This window comes from Trichechus manatus, unplaced genomic scaffold, assembly GCF_000243295.1.
Source record: "Trichechus manatus latirostris isolate Lorelei unplaced genomic scaffold, TriManLat1.0 scaffold00042, whole genome shotgun sequence".
Classification (NCBI taxonomy): domain Eukaryota; kingdom Metazoa; phylum Chordata; class Mammalia; order Sirenia; family Trichechidae; genus Trichechus; species Trichechus manatus.
Window position 1 is genome coordinate 6,198,777 of NW_004443978.1, and position 22,977 is coordinate 6,221,753.

The 22,977-nt window shown below is 38.6% G+C and overlaps 1 protein-coding gene across 2 annotated transcripts in view; it reads right to left on the reverse strand.

The window, feature by feature from the left end:
* The window catches only part of XRN2 (5'-3' exoribonuclease 2), a 92,073-nt gene that overhangs the window by 5,268 nt on the left and 63,828 nt on the right, over positions 1-22,977 (reverse strand). For both annotated transcript variants that reach the window (XM_004376422.2, XM_023731396.1), the window contains 4 exons: positions 14,639-14,707; positions 14,412-14,543; positions 12,192-12,319; positions 2,519-2,582 (listed from right to left, as the gene is read on the reverse strand). In XM_004376422.2, coding sequence (XP_004376479.1) covers positions 2,519-2,582; positions 12,192-12,319; positions 14,412-14,543; positions 14,639-14,707 — 393 coding nt within the window. The remainder of the gene's footprint in view (positions 1-2,518; positions 2,583-12,191; positions 12,320-14,411; positions 14,544-14,638; positions 14,708-22,977) is intronic.

Genomic DNA, 22,977 nt, shown 5'->3' on the forward strand with positions numbered 1-22,977 from the left:
AGTGCTCGTCTACTAACTAAAAGGTCAGTGGTTCAAACCCACCAGCTGCTCCGCAGAAGAAAGATGTGGCAGTCTGCTTCTGTAAAGATTATAGCCTTGGAAACCCTGTGCGGCAGTTCTACTGTGTCCTATAGGGTTGCTATGAGTTGGAATTGACTTGATGGTAGTGGGTTTGTCTTTCTTTGGTTAGGGATGCCAGGGGGGATGCTTCTGTTGTATTTTTAAATCAAATCAATATATTGATTATAAGTACTATCAAAAAGTAGGAATTTATTCAAGAAAAACAGTGTAGTTCTCGATCAAACATTCAAGATGTGAAAAGTAATGAACTAAGAGTCAGTAACATCTGGTTCTAGTAAGAATTCCACTACTTATTAATTATGACATCTCAGGAAAAGTCAGAATGACTGTAAGCTTATATTTTCTCCTCTGTGTCTTCTAAGGTCTGAATGGTTAGACTGACAAGTACTACAGAAATGACTGATACAATATATCTGCTTATTGTTAACAGACTAACAGACAAGTTTAGGATGGCCAAATTGAAACTTTGTTTTCCCTATGATTCTTAAAAGATCATGATTCTAGACTTGTAAGACAGAATCCTACTAGCCTTCACATAAGGCATGACTTTAAGTAACCCGACTAAAACTGAAACAAACAAAAAAAACAACTAGAACTAAACCAAAAACACCCATAAAACATGTCCCTAATCTGTTAGATTCACAAAGTCAGTCAGTACTCAGCTTCCGCAGAAAAAGAACAAAAAAATGACGGATGTCAGGGCAACAGAAGGGAAAATGACGATCATAGGTCAACTTCTAATCTGTACTGAGGAAAGGAAAGGAAAATAGATGCTTGGATTGAAGAAAGAGTGCCTCAAAAGTAGGAAATAGGTCCTTTTCTTCCTTTGTAACTATAATATTATGCTCAGAGTAAGTAGTCCTGATGAATTTTGTTTGAGTGAAAAGTTTCTTAGGAAAGAATCATATGCGAGAGTGACCTTAAGTAAGCTAATGAACTTTTGTGTATCTCAGTTTTCTCATCTGTAAAAATGTAAAAATAATAGCATCGACTTCAAAGGATTGCTGGGGGGATTAAATGAAGTCATGTTTATTAGCACAGTGTGTTAGCACAGTGCTGACACTTCCTAAGTAGCCAATAAATATCAGCTTTTACTACTAACATGGGAAAGCAGTGAGCAACAAGGTGGGAAAATCAGGTCTTACAATCAAACTTGACAAAAGGAATGCACAAAGACTGTTATTTAAAATGACATCATTTCTGATAGTAGATAATTTAGGAAAAAAACTAGCCTTTACTGACTTGCTTCAAAAATGAAGCTATTCTGAGGCTGATAAATTGCACATTCTGTGTGCTTTATATTGAAACCAAATACAAATACAGGTACTCCCAGTCATGCAGCTCGCACTAAGTAGTTGATACTATTACTAAACAACTGAGTAACAAGGTTCCTCTCATCTTCTCGAAGAAAACAATGAAATGAAGTTTTGGAATCTCTAAAGAATTTCAGAATTTTCTTAAAAGGGGAGCAGCATTTATAACCCAGTTTATAAAAACACTTTATTCATTTCAGATGTGATCAGATCAGAGATTGCTAAAGCAGAGGCGAGAGGAACATAAGATTAGAAATGAGAAGGCAAAAAAGGAAGTCTTACTACAAAGGAGCTCAATTCGTTTTAGCATTTACCAATACTGGCAAAGCCAGCATAAAATGATGCATTTTAAAGCTGCTCTTTTAAAATTATTCTACAGATGCTAATATAATTATTCTAACATAGCTAGCTGTCTTGTCATATAGAGTCCATCTGACTTACAAGCACACAACTTATCAATGAAGGAACACATGTAAAACATCCCTTATTATTAAACCATGTCACATTCTTTCTGTTCCATGGTACTTATTAGACTGCAGATCCCATAATCCTCTTCTGAGTCCCTTCTGCGTTTAATTCAGTTCAGTCTTAAGTAGTTAGAGAAACTGTTTTCAGTGGCAACTAATAACTACTGACCTACAGTGACACTGCCCTACAATAGGCTTGTCAGCCCTGAAAAAGTTATACCAAAGAAGCTGATTAGGACTTCAAGAGGTTTGTAGCAAGAATCAATGGTCAGTCTGTGCTAATGCTCTGTTGCCGGCACAGAAATGATAAAAGTGGAACACCATTAGTTATGCCTCATTAAGCTGCACAGTCCTTCTAAAAAGAAATTTGTTTAGCCTGTCCAAAACCCAATACAGTTTTAAGCTCTCTTGTTACATTTTTCAGGGCAACTCAAAAGCTCAAATAAAATAAAAGCCAAGAACCAAGAAAAGTAGGGAAGTATATAAACATGAATCTTTTAATTCGAAGTGTTAACCTTTATTTTCCTGAAGGACAGGTGCAAGAGAAATTGTTTTCTTTTTTGGGGGGGTCGGGGAGTACATTTAGTTTCTAAAAAGCCTGTAAGCCCCAAATGTTGATGTGGGAAAATATTTTAAAATCATGTTTGCTTTTATTACCTTTCAAATCTTTGTTGCTGGAAAAGGGGAGGAGGACCTCGCCAGGAATCCTGGGGCCTCATATCTGCAAAAGAAACATGGAAGGCTTAAACAGAAGATTTTTAAAAACAATCACTATTCAACTATTCCCACATTTCATATGAAAAATTCTTGGGGGAAAAAAACTGAGACTGTGTATATAAGTCAAACAAGCCATGAACATAATTACACACGCCCTAGATGAAAAAAATAAGAAACCAACAGCATCAGCAAATTTTTTGTTATTTTATTATTTTTCCTTTAATAACAAAACATAATTTTAGTCATCTTAACCATTACACTCACACGTGTGTGTGTGTGTGTGTGTGTGTGTGTGTGTGTGGGGAGAGGTATATGTATGTTTTACATTTTTATTTTAAATGCTGTGCAAAAGGAGAGGATTTCATTATTTTCCATAAACACAAACTAAATGAATAGTAAGTCTGATCTAGCTATGTAAACTGGAAAGGAGCGCCGGCTTACATAGCTATGGTGACCCACATCAGAGAACACACAACCTCCCCACACAGGCCAGGCAGGCAGATGTGCTAATAAAGGGACCGACTTCTCTCTTGTTTCCTGAGAGTCAAACCTTACCCCCTAACACAAAGCTGAACCAGCAACAGCATCTAAGTACAAGAAACAACTGGCTGCAGTTGTAAACCAACCAATCAGTAAGCAGGATGCACGAAGGCCTAACTGGCAGTGCCGGCCAGAGCAGCCTAAGCAAATCAGTCTCAGTCAGCACTGCCCAGTCTCCAGCTCACAGTCACCTGGATGCCCTTCAGCGGGGTCTGAATGTGGCCTAATTAAAACAGCTGGTTCCAGAAGTTGTCTAATGAGCTCACCGTGTGAGGACAGTATCCTCCCAGACTCTTGAGGCCCAAGGACAACAAGGCTTACCATAATGTATTCAGGCTCACATTTTAATGGGAACACAAACTAGAAACATCCTTTTCAGAATTACTTTCTTAAAGGAAAAAAGAAATGAAAGCTTATCTCTGGTTTAGGAATCAAAAATAGGCAATCTTGGTTTACTTGGAAAAAAAAGTAGAATTGTGTTTTTAAAAAACCCACAAAGGAGAACCTGGAGCAAGTCAGGCTGTGCGGTGTCCCCTCAAATCTGGTTGCTCACAAGGATTCCCAGGTGAAACAACAGGATATTATCGATCCGGGATTCCTTCCCATCTTCACAGGCTAAGGCTGCCAGGCTGAACAGTGCTCTAAACGTGGACAAACTACGCCCAGGGAGCAGCCATGCTCAGCACCAAGCCTGCCACTCCCACACAGAGCCTGCTCCCCGAGCAGGTCCACAGGGCCTTCCTCACTCTTCCCTCAGCTGCTGGGAGCTTGAGGGGCTTCCATCTCTGCAAGTCACGAGCGTCTCCCCTGGGAAGGAGCAGGCAAGCCCTTTATCGACCACTGCTTCCACACAGCACCCAATTCTGAACTGAAAGAAAGGTGGTAGCCCCAGTCAATACGAATTAAGTCTGTTCTTTACCTTTTAAAAACCGAACTACTAGAAGTCAAACTAAGTAACAATGCTGAGGAGGTTTCCCGTGCTTGCGGGTCATCAAGCACCTTCTGTTCATGCTCAAAACCTGAATGGAAACGCAGGAAGCTCACTGCCACACAAACCACAGAAAAGGAGGGAGGAAAAGTCCCTATTCTAGACCTGGGGTAACTTTTACAAACTATACACTGTAAGTGAGTCATAATCAGAAGTGAAACCAGAAATGCTTATAAGTACGGCAATCATCTAATCAGTGTAGCTTGTTTCTAGTGAAAAAACTTAAGATACATTTACTTGGATGTAATATTATTTTCAATGAGTTATTGTTTATGAGAAAGTAATCTACTGAAAGTAAAATCAACATTTAGGCCATTTTTTTCTGATTATTACTTTAACTTGACATTCACTGGTCTATTCAGATTGAGTAAAAAAATTAGTAAGCGTTGGTCAAAATGTTCCCAGAAGTATTTTATTTTGGTGCCTTTGTATATACAAAACTGGTTAATATAACAAAAGTCAAAACAGCATATTTCACTCAGACCCCCATCCCCAGCTTTGTACTTCACATCCCCAGAACAGCTGTGGTGACACTGAAACTCGCCCCTTTTTACCATTAAGAATTAATTTCATGATTCTGGTTCCATGGTGTTTCTTTATCTATGGTATCATCATCAAATACACACTCTCCATGGTACTTACAAATGCTTCCAAAATGGATTCTTAACACATTTAAAATGAAATGAAGATAATAAAAAGACACACCTGTATTAAGAAAAACCTTCAGGAGCAACTTACCCTATTTTTTTTTTTTTTTAAATAAGGGCAGAAAAAAAGCTTGTTTATTCCCCCCTAGAAACAGAGAGAAAGTCATCACCATCAGGAATACATGTTCATTAGATTCAAAATGCTCTGTGAGAGTCAGCACGCCTCTATCTCTAAGGAGAATTTGAACGAAAAAATCATTAAGTCTAAACAAAGTTTGTTTGTTTTTTTTTGAGGGAGAACTCATCTCAATAGTCCACCCTGCAGTGTCTAGAAACACAGTGAAATCCCCTATTCTATCACTTCCAGTAAACCAGGTGCCTCTCCTCTCTCTTCTGGTGTTTCTCACCTCCAGAAAAAATTTTTTTCATATAAATAAACTCGGTATGTGAACAAACTATAATTTTTTATTAAAACTTAAGCAAATTTTCTAAGATTTTTTGTTGCTCTTCTTGTTGTTCTGTTTTGCAGAACATCTTTTGCCTTCAAATCCAAAAAGGAAAAATAAAAAAAAACAAAGAAAAATTTCAAGGCTATCTTTAAACAAATCTCTTCATGTGGTTCTGAGCAATATATATAGCCCTGAAGTATTCATAAAGCAGAAACATTTCCTGGTTTATAAGTAATGAAGTAGAAGGTAAAACAAACTTATTATCATTCATTTGTATGGCTCTAACAGAAGATCCATTTGAGAGGGAGAAAAAAATTCTGAGATAGTGAATTGCACTTCAGAAAGGTACAGACGCGGAGGAAAAATGAGTTAATTTTTTCCTTTGGTCTTTAAAAACCTCCTTTTTCTACAGCTCTAAGGCCACATGAACCAAGGCTTCACCAGTAACTCCTCAAGTGACAATTTACCTAATCAGTGTGACAATCACTGAAAAGATTTCATGTTTAGATTGCATTAATCAAAAATCACTTTTGAAATGCAGTTAACTGACAAGTTTACCGACTGAAATGAAGAGAAGTCACATATCGGGTTCTCTGGGTTGTACAAATCAAATGCTTTTACTCACACTGAGTACTCAGGGCTGTACTTGACACCAAGTTATCAGTACCGGACAATTATTCATCAGCCAAAAACAACCACAGCAGACACCTGACAGAGAGTGTATAAGTTTAAAACTGCATAATTTCACACCACATGAAGAAAATAGCCATGATACTAAACACATTTTTAAAAACTGATTAAACAGGTTAGATCTCAATTTTACTAAAACTATTTTCAACCAAATTTTAACGTTCAAAATACTATAAAAAGGAAAGATGATCTTTTAACATTTATTTAACACTTTCATAGTACTTACTGTGCCAGGACTGTTTTACATGCTTAACAATTTAAACTCATTTAATCTAGATAAGAGCCCTGTGAGTACTATCTACACCATTTTAGAGATGACAAACCCCAGGCCCAGGTAAAAACTTGCCGGAGGACACATGGATAGTAAGGGGCACAGTGAAAGCCTGGGGCTATGTTCTCTTTAACCACTACGCTTGTCAGTTGTTAGCTGCTGGCAGAGTCAGCCCCTACCTCACAGTGACCCCATGCACAACAGGATCAGACATGATCCACAGGGTTTTCACTGACTGATTTTGTGGAAGTAGAGCACCAGGCCTTTCTTCCTAGTCCATCTTAGACTGGAAGCTCTGCAGAAACCTGTTCACCATCACAGCAACATGCAAGCCTCCATGACAGACAGATGGATGGTGGCTGGGCTGAGGTGCACTGGGTGGGAAGCAAACCCACATCTCTTGCATGGAAAGCAAGAATTCTCCCACTGAACCAACACTGGCTGCAACCAGTACACTAGGGTTCCTTCAATTTCACCTACACTTGTGCTTTTGGTTGAGGTGACCCTTCATGTTCGTTTTATTTCAGGAGGACCAGCCTCTATTTCTGTGCTTCTCAATCAGGACACTCGGAAACTTAGGATTTCAAGAAGACAGAATTAGAAATTTGAAAACTGCTTTCGATATTTCCAAAGTTTAGAACAGACATTGCTACATGCATCTAATTGAGACAGGAAAACAAACAAACAAAAAAAGCAGTAAGTAACATATGCACTTTGGTAGTAAACACTCTGACAAACACCGGATTTATGGGGAGAAAATAAAAAGTTATGGTGAAAATATTTGATTGTTCTTTTTTGAAAGCATAATAGTATCCAAAAATATTTAATATTTAAAAGATAATATAAATACAAGAGGTCAGATAAAAAATTAAAACAGGATATAGAAAGAGAGGTACAAACAGACTGATTGATGGATAGGAAAGAACGAGTCTGTCTAAAAGTAGAACTACGGCAAGAAAGAAGAAATAATTTCTCCAGTGCAAGATGGGCAGGGATTAATTCTTCATAAATATGAAATCTGGAGGTCACAAGAGACTACAAAATAAATATGCCAGAAAGCTCTTAAAGACAGTAAACTAAAAGAAAATGAAAACCCAATCAAATATTGAGCCATGGTAAAGACTACTGAGGAAAACATCCCAGAACATGGGATTTTCTTTCTTGATAGTTGGCATTTGTCTGGGCTTATGGTACAACTATGACCAGTTTACTATCCCTTAATGAACATTCTACATCAGGTCAAGTATTTACCTAACACCTCTCTTACAAAGGTATCAAGAAACGATTTGTGAAATGACACCGCCGCCTTCTAGGAAATCTAACCTCGTAACTCCAAGCTTCTCTTATAACCAAGGGCAATTAAAATTCATTAACCTGTCCAACATTTTCTTGAACTTTTCTATTTCTGGCTTATATGCTGATGATTTCCAAATTACTCTCCAACCCTGTCCTCTCTCTTGAGCAAGTACGAGACCCGTATTACTACCAGCAGATGACTTCCATGTCTTTCAGGCATTTCAACCTCAATAAAAATCAGACTCATTATATTCTTCCATACTTCTGCATCTTCCTGGGCTTCCGAATTCTGTTAAAGGCCCCACTAGTCACCCAGGCGTCCACAGTGGACATGTGAAGAGTCATCTTGATTTTTTTTCTCTCTCACTTTGCACGTTCAATTATCCAGTCCTACAGCCCCTCCCCCTCTCATCTTCTCAACTTTCAATCTGCTTTGCCACAGACTAACTCAGACCTTCATTATCTCTCCCCCTAACTAGAATAACAGCCAATTCTGTCCCACAACCAACAAAGCCCTGGTTCTAAGAAAGAAGATGTCACTGGTTTACTCTTCTGCTTAAGAGGAGCTTCTAAAAGCTCTTCCAAAAAAAGAGAAAGACTAGCACCCAAATTAATAAGTCGGCAAGGGTCAAGAACAGCCAATTTATGAAAGAAAAACTGGTCAGGTAAGAATATTATCAAAGTAGCCATTTTAAAAATCATATCTTAAAACAAAGATATAAAATCCCTTGCTTATAAATTAGCAAGAACTTAAGAACTTGTAAAAAAAAAAGATAACATCTGGTATTGGTGGAGTTGTGACATTCTCATATGCTGCTATAGCAAATGTAAGCTGGTATACTCTTATCTGGAGGGTAATGTGGTGGTATTAACCAACAGCCTAGAAATTCAATACATGTTTTGATCCAGCAGTAATATTTCTAGAAATTTAAAGATGAATTATGATAGAAATAAATTTTTAAAAGAATATTAGAAAAGTACTATGTTTGAAAATTAAGCACTATACTTTCTAAATAATCATGGATACATATAATAAAACACAATGGAAGTCAGAAAATTTCATGAATTAAGTGATAATATATGACACAAAACTTGTGGGATAAAGCTAAAGTCATAATTAGAGAGTAATTTATAGCACTGAAATAGATATACACCCATTCCTCACTTATCAACCTAGTTAGGTTCCAAAGACCAGGTCGGTATGCAAAAATCGGTGTTATGCAAAAATGGAGGATGACTACATCAGATCACAAAATGGAGGATGACTATGTCATTACATAACTGCCAAATTACATCATTACAGAACTGTCAAACCACTGAGAATCATGGCCCAGCTAAGTTGACACATAACTTTAACTTTAGCCAGCATTACTCTCACCTCGGCCTTCATTACTGCCAGACATATGTTGTTAATGTGCAAAACAGTCAGACAGTAGATTTTTTTACTACTGTTGTAAATGCAAAATGTCTGATAACAAGATAGCCAATAAGTGAGAGGTAGGTGTATTAGAAAGACTGAAAATAAATCACCTTAAGTCTCCATCTCAAAAAAATTAGAAAAAGAAGAGTAATTTTATCTCAAAGAAAGTAGACGGGAATAATGAAGACAAACAAAAGCAGAAATTGATTTAATAAAAAACAAGCATACAACGAAGAAAATCAGCAAAGCCAAGGGCTGGTTCACTGGGGGTGGGGTGTGACGGGAGCCTACTAAAATTAAATAACCCCTAGTAAAACTAACCAAGGAAAAAAAAAGAGTATAAATTATCAGGATCAGAAATTAATTTTAAAGTCTTAGAGATATTAAAAGAAATTCCTCATAACCAGCATCTTGAGAAATATTCGCTGAACTCACCCACAAAGTTTATACCTACCTCTAGCACTCTGTTTCACTGACTATGCAAAGGCATTTGACTGTATGGATCATGACACATTACGGATAATACTGAGAAGAATGGGAATTCCAGAACACTTAACTGTACTCATGAGGAACCTATACATAGACCAAGAAGCAGTCATTCGAACAGAACAAAGGGATACTGCATGGTTTAAAGTCAGGAAAGGTGTGCATCAGGGTTGCATCCTTTCACCATACTTATTCAATCTGTATGCTAAGCAAATAATCTGATCAGCTGAACTATATGAAGAAGAATGTGGCATCAGGATTGGAGGAAGACTCATTAACAACCTGCAATATGCAGATGACACAACCTTGCATACAGAAAGTGAAGAGGACTTGAATCACTTACTGATGAAGATCAAAGACTATAGCCTTCAGTATGGACTACGCTTCAACATAAAGAAAACAAAAATCCTCACAACTGGACCAGTAAGCAACATCATGATAAACGGAGAAAAGACTGAAGTTATCAAGGATTTCATTTTACTTGGATCCACAATCAACAGCCATGGAAGCAGCAGTCAAGAAATCAAATGACGCATTGCATTGGGCAAATCTGCTGCAAAAGACCTCTCTAAGTAAAGTGCTGAAAAGCAAAGATGTCACTTTTAGGACTAAGCTGTGCCTGACTCAAGCCATGGTGTCTTCCATCACCTCATATGCACGTGAAAGCTGGACAATGAATAAGGAGGAGCAAAGAAAACTGACGCCTTTAAATTACAGTGTTGGCAAAGAATACTGAATATACCACGGACTACCAAAAGAATGAACAAGTCGGTCTTGGAAGAAGTACAGCCAGAATGCTCCTTAGAAGCAAAGATGCTTCTAGACTTCACCTCACATACTTTGGACATGTTATCAGGAGGGATCACTCCCTGGAGAAGGACATCATGCTTGGTAAAGCAGAGGGTCAGCAAAAAAGAGGAAGACCCTCAATGAGATGGACTGAGACTGTGGCCACAACAATGGGCTCAAGCCTAACCACTGTGAGGATGGTAAAGACGAGGCAGCGTTTCGTTCTCATAGGGCCCTATGAGTCGGAATCAACTTGACAGCACCTAACAACAACAACTAGCACTCTGCATCTCAATTCTTTTTCCTATATGGAAAAACAGCTATAAAAGGAACTGATAAGGAATGTGTCAATAAATTAAATAGCTGGCTTTAAAAATAAGCTGGACATGCTTTCACCATTTACTGGTAAAATCTCAGGGCACAGACATCTCTTTCAAAGTGATTAGACTCTCCAGTTGTATGTAAATGGCTTCATATTATACATACGGAAATACTCGGAAATGTTATCTGCTAAATACTGGGGGAAAGCAGCTAAACCACTGCACCAAGCAGATCCCCACAGGCCCACTAAACTTTGTACCCCTTCTGTGCTTTACTAAACAGAATAAAACCACTGCAGTCCAACGTTTTCATGATGGAGTCTAACAACATTCCATTCAATGTCATTAATTTTAAGCCTTAGAGCAAAGTCCCTCAATTGCAGGGAGGGAGGGAGGAAGGAAGGAAGGGAGAGGAGAAACAACACACTGAAAAAAAGGGGCCCTGAGAAAATGAGACCTTTAGAACCTATTTCTTCTTTTGTACTATCTACACAAAATTTGGGCTTCAGATTAAAAAACGGTTTGTAACTTAATTATCACGACAACCGCGCTAGGCATGTAGTAGGTCCTCACTAAATACTGCCCAACAATCATCACTTTCATCTGATACTTTCATTGATAACTACAACTTTAGTTTAAAAAGAGTCTGAGAGCTCTCTGCAAGAGAGTATATATATTTTTTCATTTTGTTTTTTGGAACTATTTCAAATATTCAGAAAAAACAAAATTTTTAAACGATACGACGCCCAGATTTAACTTAGCATTTTGCCCACCGTTTCTCCTCCCTAATGCTGCCCTTGTCTGGTCAGGTAGCAATCGGACAACCAGGAATGGGAGAAGCAAAGGCTTCATGAAGAAAGAGGTTTTGAGAACTGGGCACATGACTTATGTTTCCTCGATAAATGGGCACAGCCGTAGAGCTCAAAAATAACCTTCAGTGGGGATACAATCTCAAATTAATGCAAACATTCAACAGTTTTCGCTTTTTTGTACTGCAATCCAAATGCCTTGTAATTATTTTATGGTTAATATTTCTGAACTTTCCATAAAACAAGTTATGAGGGGTCAGGGAAAGCCAAAGTCTTCACAGGACCACAGGGTTAAAGGTCTACTCCCACCTGAAGCAATGCCTAGCTTTCTCTTAGGTAGTACTGAGATACAACTTACATCAAGAAAGGGATATTGCTATCTCTTTCAAGTAAATAAGTGGTGATTTAATTGCCTAAATAACTGTATTAATGGAAGGAACAGCAATCAATTCTACATACTTCTTTCTGCACGTAGCTGACTCAGAAGCAGATTTATAAGTGAAGATAAGGAAGAAACCCAATTCACCTAATTCAATTAACTATGTACAGTCAAGATAAAAATACTTTTCAGTATTCTCTTACACCTCTCCTAAATCCTTTTTCTTAAGCCTACTGTGTCTGCCACTGATGCAACAAATCTTTTTAGCGATGAAGATTACATACCAAGCTTTGCTGTAGGAAGTAAAACCCGCAAAAGCCAAAACCCGTGTAAGGCGAAAACTTGCCAGAAGGAAAACTCAAATATTTTCCACTAAAACAAGTGACAGAAAAGTGGTAAGACCACATCCTGTCAAAGGTGGAAAACCTGCAAGACCCGGAAAAGCAAGGCACTTCCATCAAGTTGCAGCTCTCACAAGTTCCACTGTATTTAATTTAGCACATAAAATAACCAATTAGTAAAAACTTACTTGACATAAGTTTTGGAATCTGGGCTTGTCCTCTCAACAGGGGCCTGTATAAGCTGCCCTGGTAGGTGGCAGGAGGTGGTGCGGCATTGCTGTAAACCCCAGTTCCTGAGCCTCGGGGCATCACATGGCTGTAAAAGGATGCCCCACACACACCAGAAAAAAATTATTTACAGATATAGCCATCACATCACAACTGACACAAATTAAACAAATCGATCGCTTCACTAACTGATTAATGTAACAAAAAGAAAATGAATAGTTAACAGAGTTCAAAACCACACACAATGGTAATGGTGACAGCAAATGTCCACTTGTCAGACCAAGACTCTTAACACGTAAACGCTGACGAATTACATTACGCAAAAATAATTTTACTCTGTTTTTCTTTTTTTCTACATTATATTTCAGTTTTTGTCCTCAAGAACCCAGCTGTTGCCATCACTGTACACAATACTACTCTAACCTTGCTATTTTTAACTTACTATAACAAACACTTCCCTGTCTTTCTTCAGTCTTCATAATTACAATATGTATACCTACAGAATACTTCACAGTGTTGATGTTTCCTATTTTACTACATCATTTCCCTCATTTAGCACCTTTAAAACATTTCACAGTTTTTGCTATTACAGATTACCATGCACTAGATATATCTGGGTGTATAACTTTATGTTTAAGAAGTAGGAATTTGGATCAAAGGTTAAGAGTATTTTCAGAACTCTGTTTAGTGGCACCATGCTGCTTTGTTGAAACAATGCAGAAAGATATCAAGAGTATTTTAAATTGGTGTGTGCTTCTTTTATTATTAAAAAGAATGAAAACTTTCTAAAATTCACAAGAATAACATCTAACATTTACATAGTGTTTAGGAATTATCGTAAGTGCTAGACAGACATTATTAGCTCACTTAATCTCACATAACTTTATGAGGTAGGTGTAATTATTATACTCACTGTACACATAGGGAAACTGAGGCCCAGAGTGGTTCAGGAACTCACACAAATTATTAAGCGGTGGAAAAGGCATTTGAATGCCTGCGCTCTTAACCACTAACCACAGTGCCACTCGTAATACTCGTTTATAAAGTACATGCCGATAGTGATCTTCTGCCTACATTGCTTTTGGATCTTAAGGTTTTCCTATAATTTAGAAATACTATCTATGAATTATCATTATTAATCCATGGATAATACCTCATTAATATTTCCTCCATCACATTACTTTTTTTAATCCCATCTTTGCCTGTTACTGTTTCAAAGTCACCTCTCTCTATATATAAAGTCTCTTCCATAGCTAGGGAAAAGACAACGCAATAGCTAATATGGACAAAGGATAAAAATCAGAAATTCACAGGACAGAAAATATAAATGACCAATAAACACACCAAAATATACTCAATTTCAGTAAGTAGTGTTGAATTTAAATGCAAATTCAAGCAACAATGAAAAGTGTATTTCACTTCAAGCAGTAGGTAAGCAAAAATTTAAGACTAGTGGCTTTGGGTACTTCTATACTGGCACAGTGGTTAAGAGCTTGGCTGCTAACCAAAAGGCTGGCAGTTCAAATCCACCAGTCGCTCCTTGGAGGCAGTTCTACTCTGTTCTACAGGGTCGCTATGAGTCAGGATCGACTCGACAGCAATGGGTTTGATTTTTATGGTTTATACTGGTTAACAAGGAGCCCCAGTGGTGCAGTGGTTAAGCGCTTGGCTGCTAACCTAAAGGTTGGCAGTGCGAACTCACCAGTTGCTCCTCAGGAGAAAGATGCAGCAGTCTGCTCCCATAAGGACTACAGCCTTGGAAACCCTATGGGGCAGTTCTACTCTGTCCTATACAGTCACCATGAGCCAGAATCGACTTGACGGCAATGGGCTTGGTGTTTGTTTTATACTGGTTAACAGATTCTCTGTCATACATTAATCCAACTACAACTTTCTTGAGGGTACAGAGAACATTTTATTCCTTTGAAATAGCTATCGGAGATAGTAAAACTTCTTAAAGAGAGAAAATAATGTAATTCTCATTCAATACATAAAGCAATACATACATTAGAGAAGTGAGTTTTTTAAATGAATAAAAGCATTTTATCAAAGTCATTAAAATACCTATGAAATAGTTGTATTTTATGGTCTCTTAAATATTTGTGTTATAAATACTCACTGCTTTGTGGCGTGATCCAGAAAAAGTAAAATACACAAAGACACAGAAAGCCATCACTCACCCCAAAGTCCTGAATGCTGCCTGGTCCAGGTGGACAGGTCTCCGGTCACGACTAAAGCCCAGCTGGGGCTTCCACTGCCGCCCATTGCTGGATTTCTCCCAGTCCCCGGGTTTCAGTACTGGTGCTGGTTTTCTGACCATTAAAAAGTGTAACATTTTGGTTACAGGGGTGAGCATTTTTATACAAAATAAACCTAGATAGCTTAAAATTTGTAATTATACTGTTACCTTGCTCCTGGAAGCATTACGGCTTTAAAAATGTAATCTTCAGCAAACTGTGGGTCTTTAAAATTAATACTGCAAGAAAACAATAAATAATTCAACAATTTCATTAACTTTCATTAACTTGGCTCAACTATCAGATAAAGTTAAGCACTTTTCATACTTAAACAGAATAACCAAAATTCAAAAGTCTTCTCCAAAAATTATTTTAACCAATGGTTTTACCAAATGGCGAATTATCTTCCTCACCAAACTGCTGCTAATTTCTAGCACACAGCCTTCATGTAACTTCCTCTGTGTGAGAAGAGCCATGTTCTAGCTGTCACTGATCACAGAGAAATAAAAAACACTGTCCTAGCTCTTGAGAAATGTTGATACAATAACAGACACAGGTCAAAGATGTTATAGTAACAACAAAATGTAAATTCAAAAAAAACCTTTTATTTTGTTCAGTTCTTGGCTGAATGAATTATCAAATGCTTTTTCTGCATCTTAGTGAGGATTAGTTCTTGTTGCAATAAAGAAAAGATGCACACGCCAATTGAGACATTTGTAAAATAAAAAACATAGACAAATGGCTAAGAAATCTATTGGAGGCGGGGGGTGGGGGTGGGGGAAGAACTCACTAAACTTGCCTAGCTGGAACCCTGCACTGTTTTACTAATGTCTGTTTCTTTGATAATGAAACATGCACAATTTAAAAACTGCACAAACACCTATTTTATAGTTGTACACTCAGTGAGTATAAGCTGAGTCAAACGCCCTTGCTGCTGCTGCTGCTGGTGGCAGCGGAGGTGTGTGTGTGTGTGTGTGTGTGTGTGTGTGTGTGTGCGCGCGCGTGTGCGTGTGTGCCTGTGTGTGTCTACCTGTGTGTGTCTACCTGTGTGTGTCTACCTTAAAGCTTGATAAGTACGTAAGTCTTCCTTCTTATATAGCAAGGCCTCTTTGAGGACTCTGAATGTGGGCCAGATTTACACTTAAGGATACTCATAATATCGTTATTAATAACACTGAAAAACTATAAAACATAAGTGTATCAATAATAATGGACTGGCCAAAACCAGACAAAGACACCATGAGAAAAGAAAACTACCAGCCAATATCCCTTATGAATACAGATGCAAAATTCCTCAACAAAATACTAGCAAACAGAATCCAACAGCATATTACAAGAGTCATACACCATGACCAAGTGGGGTTTATTCCAGGAATGCAGGGGTAGTTCAACACTAGAATATCAATCAATATAATACACCACATCAATAGCACAAAGGAAAAGAACCACATGATCATCTCTATGGATGCAGGAAAAGCATTTAATAAAATCTAACACCCTTTCTTGGTGATAACTCTCAACAAGATTGGAATAAAAGGGAAATTCCTCAATATGATTCAGAGCATATATGAAAATCCAACCGCCAACATTATACTTAATGGAGAGAGATTGAGAGCTTTCCCCTTGAAATCGGGAACACGACACTTTATTTAATATTGTAGTAGAAGTCCTAGCCAGAGCAGTAAGACGAGAAAAACAAAAGGTATTCAGATTGGAAAAGAAGAAGTAAAATCACCTCTATTCACAGATGACATGATCCTATATATAGAAAATTCCAAAGAGTCCACAAGAAAGCTTCTACAGCAAATAAAGGAATTTAGCAAAGTTCAGGTCACAAAAGTCAGTAAACAAAAATCAGTTGGGTTTCTATACACCAGCAAGGAGAAATCGGAAAGGGAAATTAGGGAAACAATTTCATTTACAATAGTGTCTAAAAGAATAAAATACCTAGGAAAAAATTTAACCTGGGATGTGAAATACTAATACAATGAAAATTATTAAATACTGCTGAAAGGCATTAAAGAAGACTTAAATAAATGGAAAGATGTTCTGTGTTCATGGACTGTAAGACTTACTATTGTTAAGACGTCAATACTATCTAAAGTGATCTAAAGATTCGACACAATCTGATCAAAATTCAAACAGCCTTCTTTACAGAAATGGAAAAACCAATCCTCAACTTTATATGAAATGGCAAGAGGCCCTGAATAGATATTATACAGCTATGGTAATCAAAACAACCTGGTACTGGTATAAGAAAAGACTCATAAACTAATGGAATAGAAATGAAAGAACAGAAACATACCCACACATCTATGGTTAACTGCTTTTGGACAAGTGTGCTAAGTCCATTCAATACGGAAAGATGAGTCTCTTCAATAAAGGTGCTGGGAAAACTGAATTTCCACATGCAGAAAAATGAAATAGGATCCATGCCTCATACCATACACAAAAACAAATTTAAAATGGGTTAAAGACCTAAATGTGCAAATTACAACCATAAAATTCTTAGAAGAAAATGCACAGACAACACTAAAGGACCTAGCTTTTAACAATGGATTATCTAATAACAAAAGTATGAACAGCAAAGGATAAAAATAAAAACTTTTGTTCATCAAAAGACTTCACCAGAAAAGTGAAAAGACAAGATACCAACTGGGAAAATATCTTCAGAAACCATATATGTGATAAAAATCTAATAATCAAAATATATATAAAACTGACAACTTAGCACAAAAAGACAAATAACCCAATCAAAAAAACGGGCTGTTACAGCATCACTAGATGACTAAGAGTTTGGTACCGAAAGAGTGAGGTGCTGCTCTAACAGATACCTAAAATGTGGAAGCGGTTTTGAAACTGTGCGTGGATGGAAGACTCAGAAGGAAGTGAGGAGAACTGTTACCACCAGAGACGGCGCAGATAGTGAGAAGCAGCAGCAGAGAACCAGCAGCGGCAGAACCAGGAGACCAGCATCAGATGGCGCTGGAACCAACCCGACGGAGGGAGAGAGCTGAGTGCCTTTCTGCAGGAGGCTTCCCGGTGGAGTAAGGTGCCTCTGGGCACTTATAGGGTGGAGCTAGGCTTGCCGACCCACAGAGCAGGAGAGCTGAGTGCCTTCCGGTTGAAGTTTACTAGCCGAGTGGGGTGCCTCTTGACACTTATCAGTGGAGCTAAAGAGCTCTGGAACACTTGCCCCAGCAGGGCAGACGAGGGCAGTGAGGCCCGAGGGGCCAAGAGGCCAAGAAACCAGGAAGCAGAAGCTGAAGAGACAAGGAACACAGGAAGCCAAGAGCTGCCTCAGTCTCAAAGGGTGGAGCTGTGGCCTCTGGTGTTTCTAACGGTGAGCTGCCACTAAGATGGACTTGGAAATTGGTGCATCTAAAGCCGAGGGAGCAGAGCTGCCATTCCAGTGGGCCTGGAAGGCAGAGCTGAAGCCCAGAATCAAGGGGCCTCCTCTCAGAATCTGGAGAGTGTGGCCATTACCTAGAGTCTGGAGGGTAGGGCCATTGTGTAAATGGTCTCAGAGAACAGGATTCTTCTCAAAGCCTGGAAGGCTAACACAATATTTTCTGCTGACTTGCTTGGTGCCTGTTATGCTTTTTTTCCCTCCAATTTCTCCCATTTGTAATGGAAATGTCTAGTTTGTGCTTGCCTGTTGCACCATTGTACCTTTGGAAGCAGGTAACTTGTATTCTAGATTTCACAGATGAAGAGGAATTTTTAGATATTGGACTTGAAGTTGATTTAAGACTTTTGCTATGATATGATGGAGTGAATATATTTTACATGTGACAATGACAGGAATTTTTGGGGGCCAAAGGGGAGAATGTCATGGATTGAATTGTGTCCCCAAAAAATATGTCAACTTGGCTAGGTTTATGACTCTCAGTACTGTATGATTGTGTACCATTTTGTCGTCTGATGTGATTTTCCTATGTGTTATAAATCCTATCACTATGATGTTAATGAGATGGATTAGCGGCAGTTATGTTGATGAGATCCACAAGACTAGATTGTGTCTTAAGCTAATCTTTTTAGAGATATAAAAAAGAGACGCAAGCAGAGAGACAGGGGGACCTCATACCACTAAGAAAGCAGCGCCGGGAGCAGAGCATGTCCTTTGGACCTTAGGTTCCTGTGCCGAGAGGCTCCGAAACCAAAGGAAGACTGATGACAAGGACCTTCCTCCAGAGCCGACAGAGACAGAAAGACTTCCTCTGGAGCTGATGCCCTAAATTTGGACTTGTAGCCTACTAGACTGTAAGAAAATAAATTTCTCTTTGTTAAAGTCATTCACTTGTGGTATTTCTGTTACAGCAGCACTAGATGACTAAGACAGACCTGAATACACATTTCAGCAAAGAGGACATCCGAATGGTCACCAAACAAATGAAAAGATGCTCACCGTCATTAGCCATCAGAGAGGTACAAATCAAACTACAGTGAGATACCATTTCACTTCAACTAGGATGGCTAAGATAAAAACAAAAACAAACGTTGGCAAGGATGTGGGGAAAAACTGGAACCCTTATCCATTGTTGGTGAGAATGCAAAATGGTAGAGTTGTTGTGGAAAACAGCATGGCGGTTCCTCAAAAAACTAAAAACAGTTGTTTTTTTAAAATAATTTATTTTATAACTAATTCATTTTATAACTACCATATGACCCAGAATTCCACTGTTTGGTATATATGCCAAAAGACTCGAAAGCAGAGACTCAAATAGATACTTTTATACCAATGTTCACTGCAGCACATTACTCCCAAGAGCCAAAAGATGGAAAACAACCTACATGCTCATCACTGAATGAATGGATAAACAAAGGTGGTACATACATACAACGGAATACTACTTATCCAGTAAGAGAAACGAAGTCTTCATACATGCTACAATGTGGATAGAGCTTGAAGACATTATGTTGAGTGAAATAAGTCAATCACAAAAGGACAAATATTGTACGGCCTCACTCATATAAAAAGACAAGAACAGACAAATACATAAAACTCACTGCCGTCGAGTCAATTCCAACTCATAGCAACCCTGGAGGACACAGCAGAACTGCCCCACAGGGATTCCAAGGAGCGGCTGGTGGATTCGAACTGCTGACCTTTTGGTTAGCAGCCGAGCTCTTAACCACTGCACCATCAGGGCTCTGGCAAATATATAGAGACCAAAATTTCTTCATGGTTACCAAGGGCAGGAGGGAGGGGGAGAAGTGGGGTCACTGCTTATGGAGTACTGAGTTTCAGTTTACAGTGATGGAAAAATCACACTGATTAATGGTAGGCTAGCACAGCTGATTAATGTAATTGCTGTCAGTAAGTTGCATACTTGTAAAAAGTTGAACTGGCAAGAAGTTGTGTGATAGACAAATTTACAAAAAAAAAAAAAGGAGTAGCTGCCGAGTCTGCTTATGTACAACCAAACAAATCATACAATTTGTTTCCCTGGTTTGGAGGTTTAGGGTCACAGTTTCATGGGGTATCCTAGTTAATTGGCCTAACATTGTGTTTTGTGCTTCTGTTCTACCTCCTAGTTCACTGCGTTGTGCCTGGGGTCTTAACAGCTTGCAAGTGGCCATCCAAGGTACAACAGTGAGTTTTATTCGCCTGGAGTAACAGAGGAAGAAGAAGAGTCAGGAACAGGAGGAGGATATGGAATGTATAGCGAACTGCCTCCATGAACAACTGCCCCGTTTCCCATGAGACAAAAAGAACTGAACAGTGCCCAGCTACTGTTACTGAACATTTTGATCAAAGATTCTATAGGAGAATCCTGATCAAAAGGGGGAGAATGCAGAATAGAATTTCAAATTCTCACGGACTCCAGACTTTCTGGAGCCATGGAGAGTAGGTGAACCTCTGAAACTACTACCCTGACATAATCTTTAAACCTTAAACCAGCAATATCCCCTGAAGTCTTTGCAAAACCAAACAACAGTTTAGCTTAACTAGAAAAGAATGTGTGCCTTGATCACTGAGCTCTTTTAAGATTTATCTATATGGGATCAAACTGACAACAGCAACTTGAAAGGTTAGACAGGAAGCTTAGAAGGCAGTGAGTTTATGTTAATGGGGGAGGATCAACTCAGAAAAGGAGGGTGAGAATGGTTGCACAACTAGAAAAACGTAGTCAGTGTCACTGAATTGTATACGCAGAAATTGTTGAATTGGTGTATGTTCTGTTTTGTATATTCTCAACAACAACAAAAAAGAAAATAAATTATATATAAAATAATAATAATGGACTGGTTAAACAAACTATGGCTCTTCCTAAAAATGAAATTCTCAGATGACATTTTAAAAAACTTACTTAGTAACATTTAACCACATGAGAAATACTCACGCACAACGCACTGGACACATACTCACTGAAACGTTACCAGTGATTTTCTCTATCATGTCCTTTCCGTGTGCGTGTTTTCATCTCATTGGAGATTACAGCTGTAATCCGTTAACATGGTTTTTTATTGAAAGAGATTTTATTGAAATGCTTAACTTTTTAGACAGTTATTTTTCTTCCTTTTCAAATACTGCCACTCTAAACAATTAGGATCCATCTGTTACACAGAAATTTCCATTGTAGTAGGATAGAACTGTATATTTTAAGTACACAAAAACAGCTTCACTTGTAATAAAAATACCACGAGCTCAAGAACAGCTGAACAACATTTCAATAACTCAATCTATTCCTCTTACAATCTACTCTTCAGTGGCAACTGTCTTTATCTCAGATGTCTTCTACTGGGGCAGGACAGTTACTAAAGTTTTAAGAAGGTGACACAGGAAACACTAGTTAAGTATCCGGGCTCATGAGGGCTTTGCAGACACAAAGTAAAGAAAACATGGTAATAAAACAAGACTCGCAACTACTATGTCTCACAGCAGGTATCTTCACGTCAGCCGGGCCTCAGTAACGTAGTCGACAAACTCTAGGGACTGCACATGTGGTATCATGGGGGAGTGGGGACACAAACACACACCGACCAGGAATTGAGCCTGCCTCCCCTCCTCATAAGGGAAATAAGAAGTGTTTAACAACAGTGTTATAAGAAAGTGTAAAATGCAACCACAGGCACAAAAGATGCTGGGTCAAAGAAAGTGTATGCGCATAACTTCCACGCACATCTTTGTGAGTGTGGGTTGAAGGTACAGGATAGGGAGAGAAGAAGGGGATTCTTTCACCTCTGAACCAAGGGAAGCATTATCCAAGAGGCTGTAGTTTAAGGTGGGCCTTGAAAGATGGGCAGGATTGGTTAGGAGGCTGCAGAGGAAATAAACAGAACAAAGACACAGAAAGGGGTCTCAGGACCAAGGAGTAGTTCGGTTTAACTGGAGCAGTCCTTCTCAGTGAGGATCTGGGAGAGAATTAAGCCCTACAAAAAATGATTTGAGTGGCTATGTTCTCAAGTCTCTCAGAAGATACACAGCCAGTACCAATCTAGATGCACAGGAAACAGACTGATTGATCACAACTATGCCTTAAGGCCTCAAGGCTTAATTCTCTCCTGGAATCCCAATTAAGAAGGGCTGGACTGAAGCAAAAATCTGTGAATGTAAGTAGGGAGTAAGACAGGCTGGTTGAACTGGGTTACGACTGTTGACAGCTCTTCTGAGAAGTCGTTTCAAGTTGCCAGTAAAGGAGTAAAGTGATCAAAGCTGCATTTCGGAAAAACCAATCTGGCAGCAGTTTGTAAGAGCCAAGGGAGAGACTCATAAGGTTACCAAAATCATCTAGCCATGAACCTTCAACATGAGTTTGAGGTAGGAATGCTGGACCAGCAAATGGAATGGCAGAGGTGCAAGAAACTGAGATCAGGTTCAGCCAGACCAGAGCTAGAGATGAAGATATGCAAATCATGCCCCAAAAGAGCTGAAACTAAGAAAATGAAGAAGTAGCCACAGTAACCAGCTCCCAGGGAGAAGAGAAAAGGGTCGCAGGGATAATCTCTCCTGAAGGACAACGGTTATAACAAGAGATTTAATAAGGGAGTTGAACCTTACGGGGGGGCGGGGAATCATTTATTCATTAAATATGTGCAGTTTACTGTATGTCAATTATTCCTCAATAAAACTGTCCAAAAAATCCATTATTCATGCTCATGCCCTAAAAGGGACCTGTTCAAGCCAAAACAATCTCCAGGATCCTCCCTATTTGCCCCTCAGAACCACACAACGAAGTGATCTATACACTTAATATGACACACACCATTAGGAGACAGAAGAGGAGTATTTAATAGAAGTGTGGAAGCACCTCACTGAAGGGATGAAGATACTACTTATGATCTCAAGGGTTAAAGCATTCCTCCCCTACTCCAGATCTCTGAGAACAATGTGAAGGTACACCCTCTCCTAAAATGAGTTAAGCTTCCACTGGTTGGGAGATTTTTAACATTTTAGTTTATTCCCAAAAATGTAAAATAAGTTCTATTATGCGTTAGAAATTCCAGAACAACAGAAGGCTAAAGTACAATCCAAATGTACTTTTCCAATGTTAAAACACCAGCC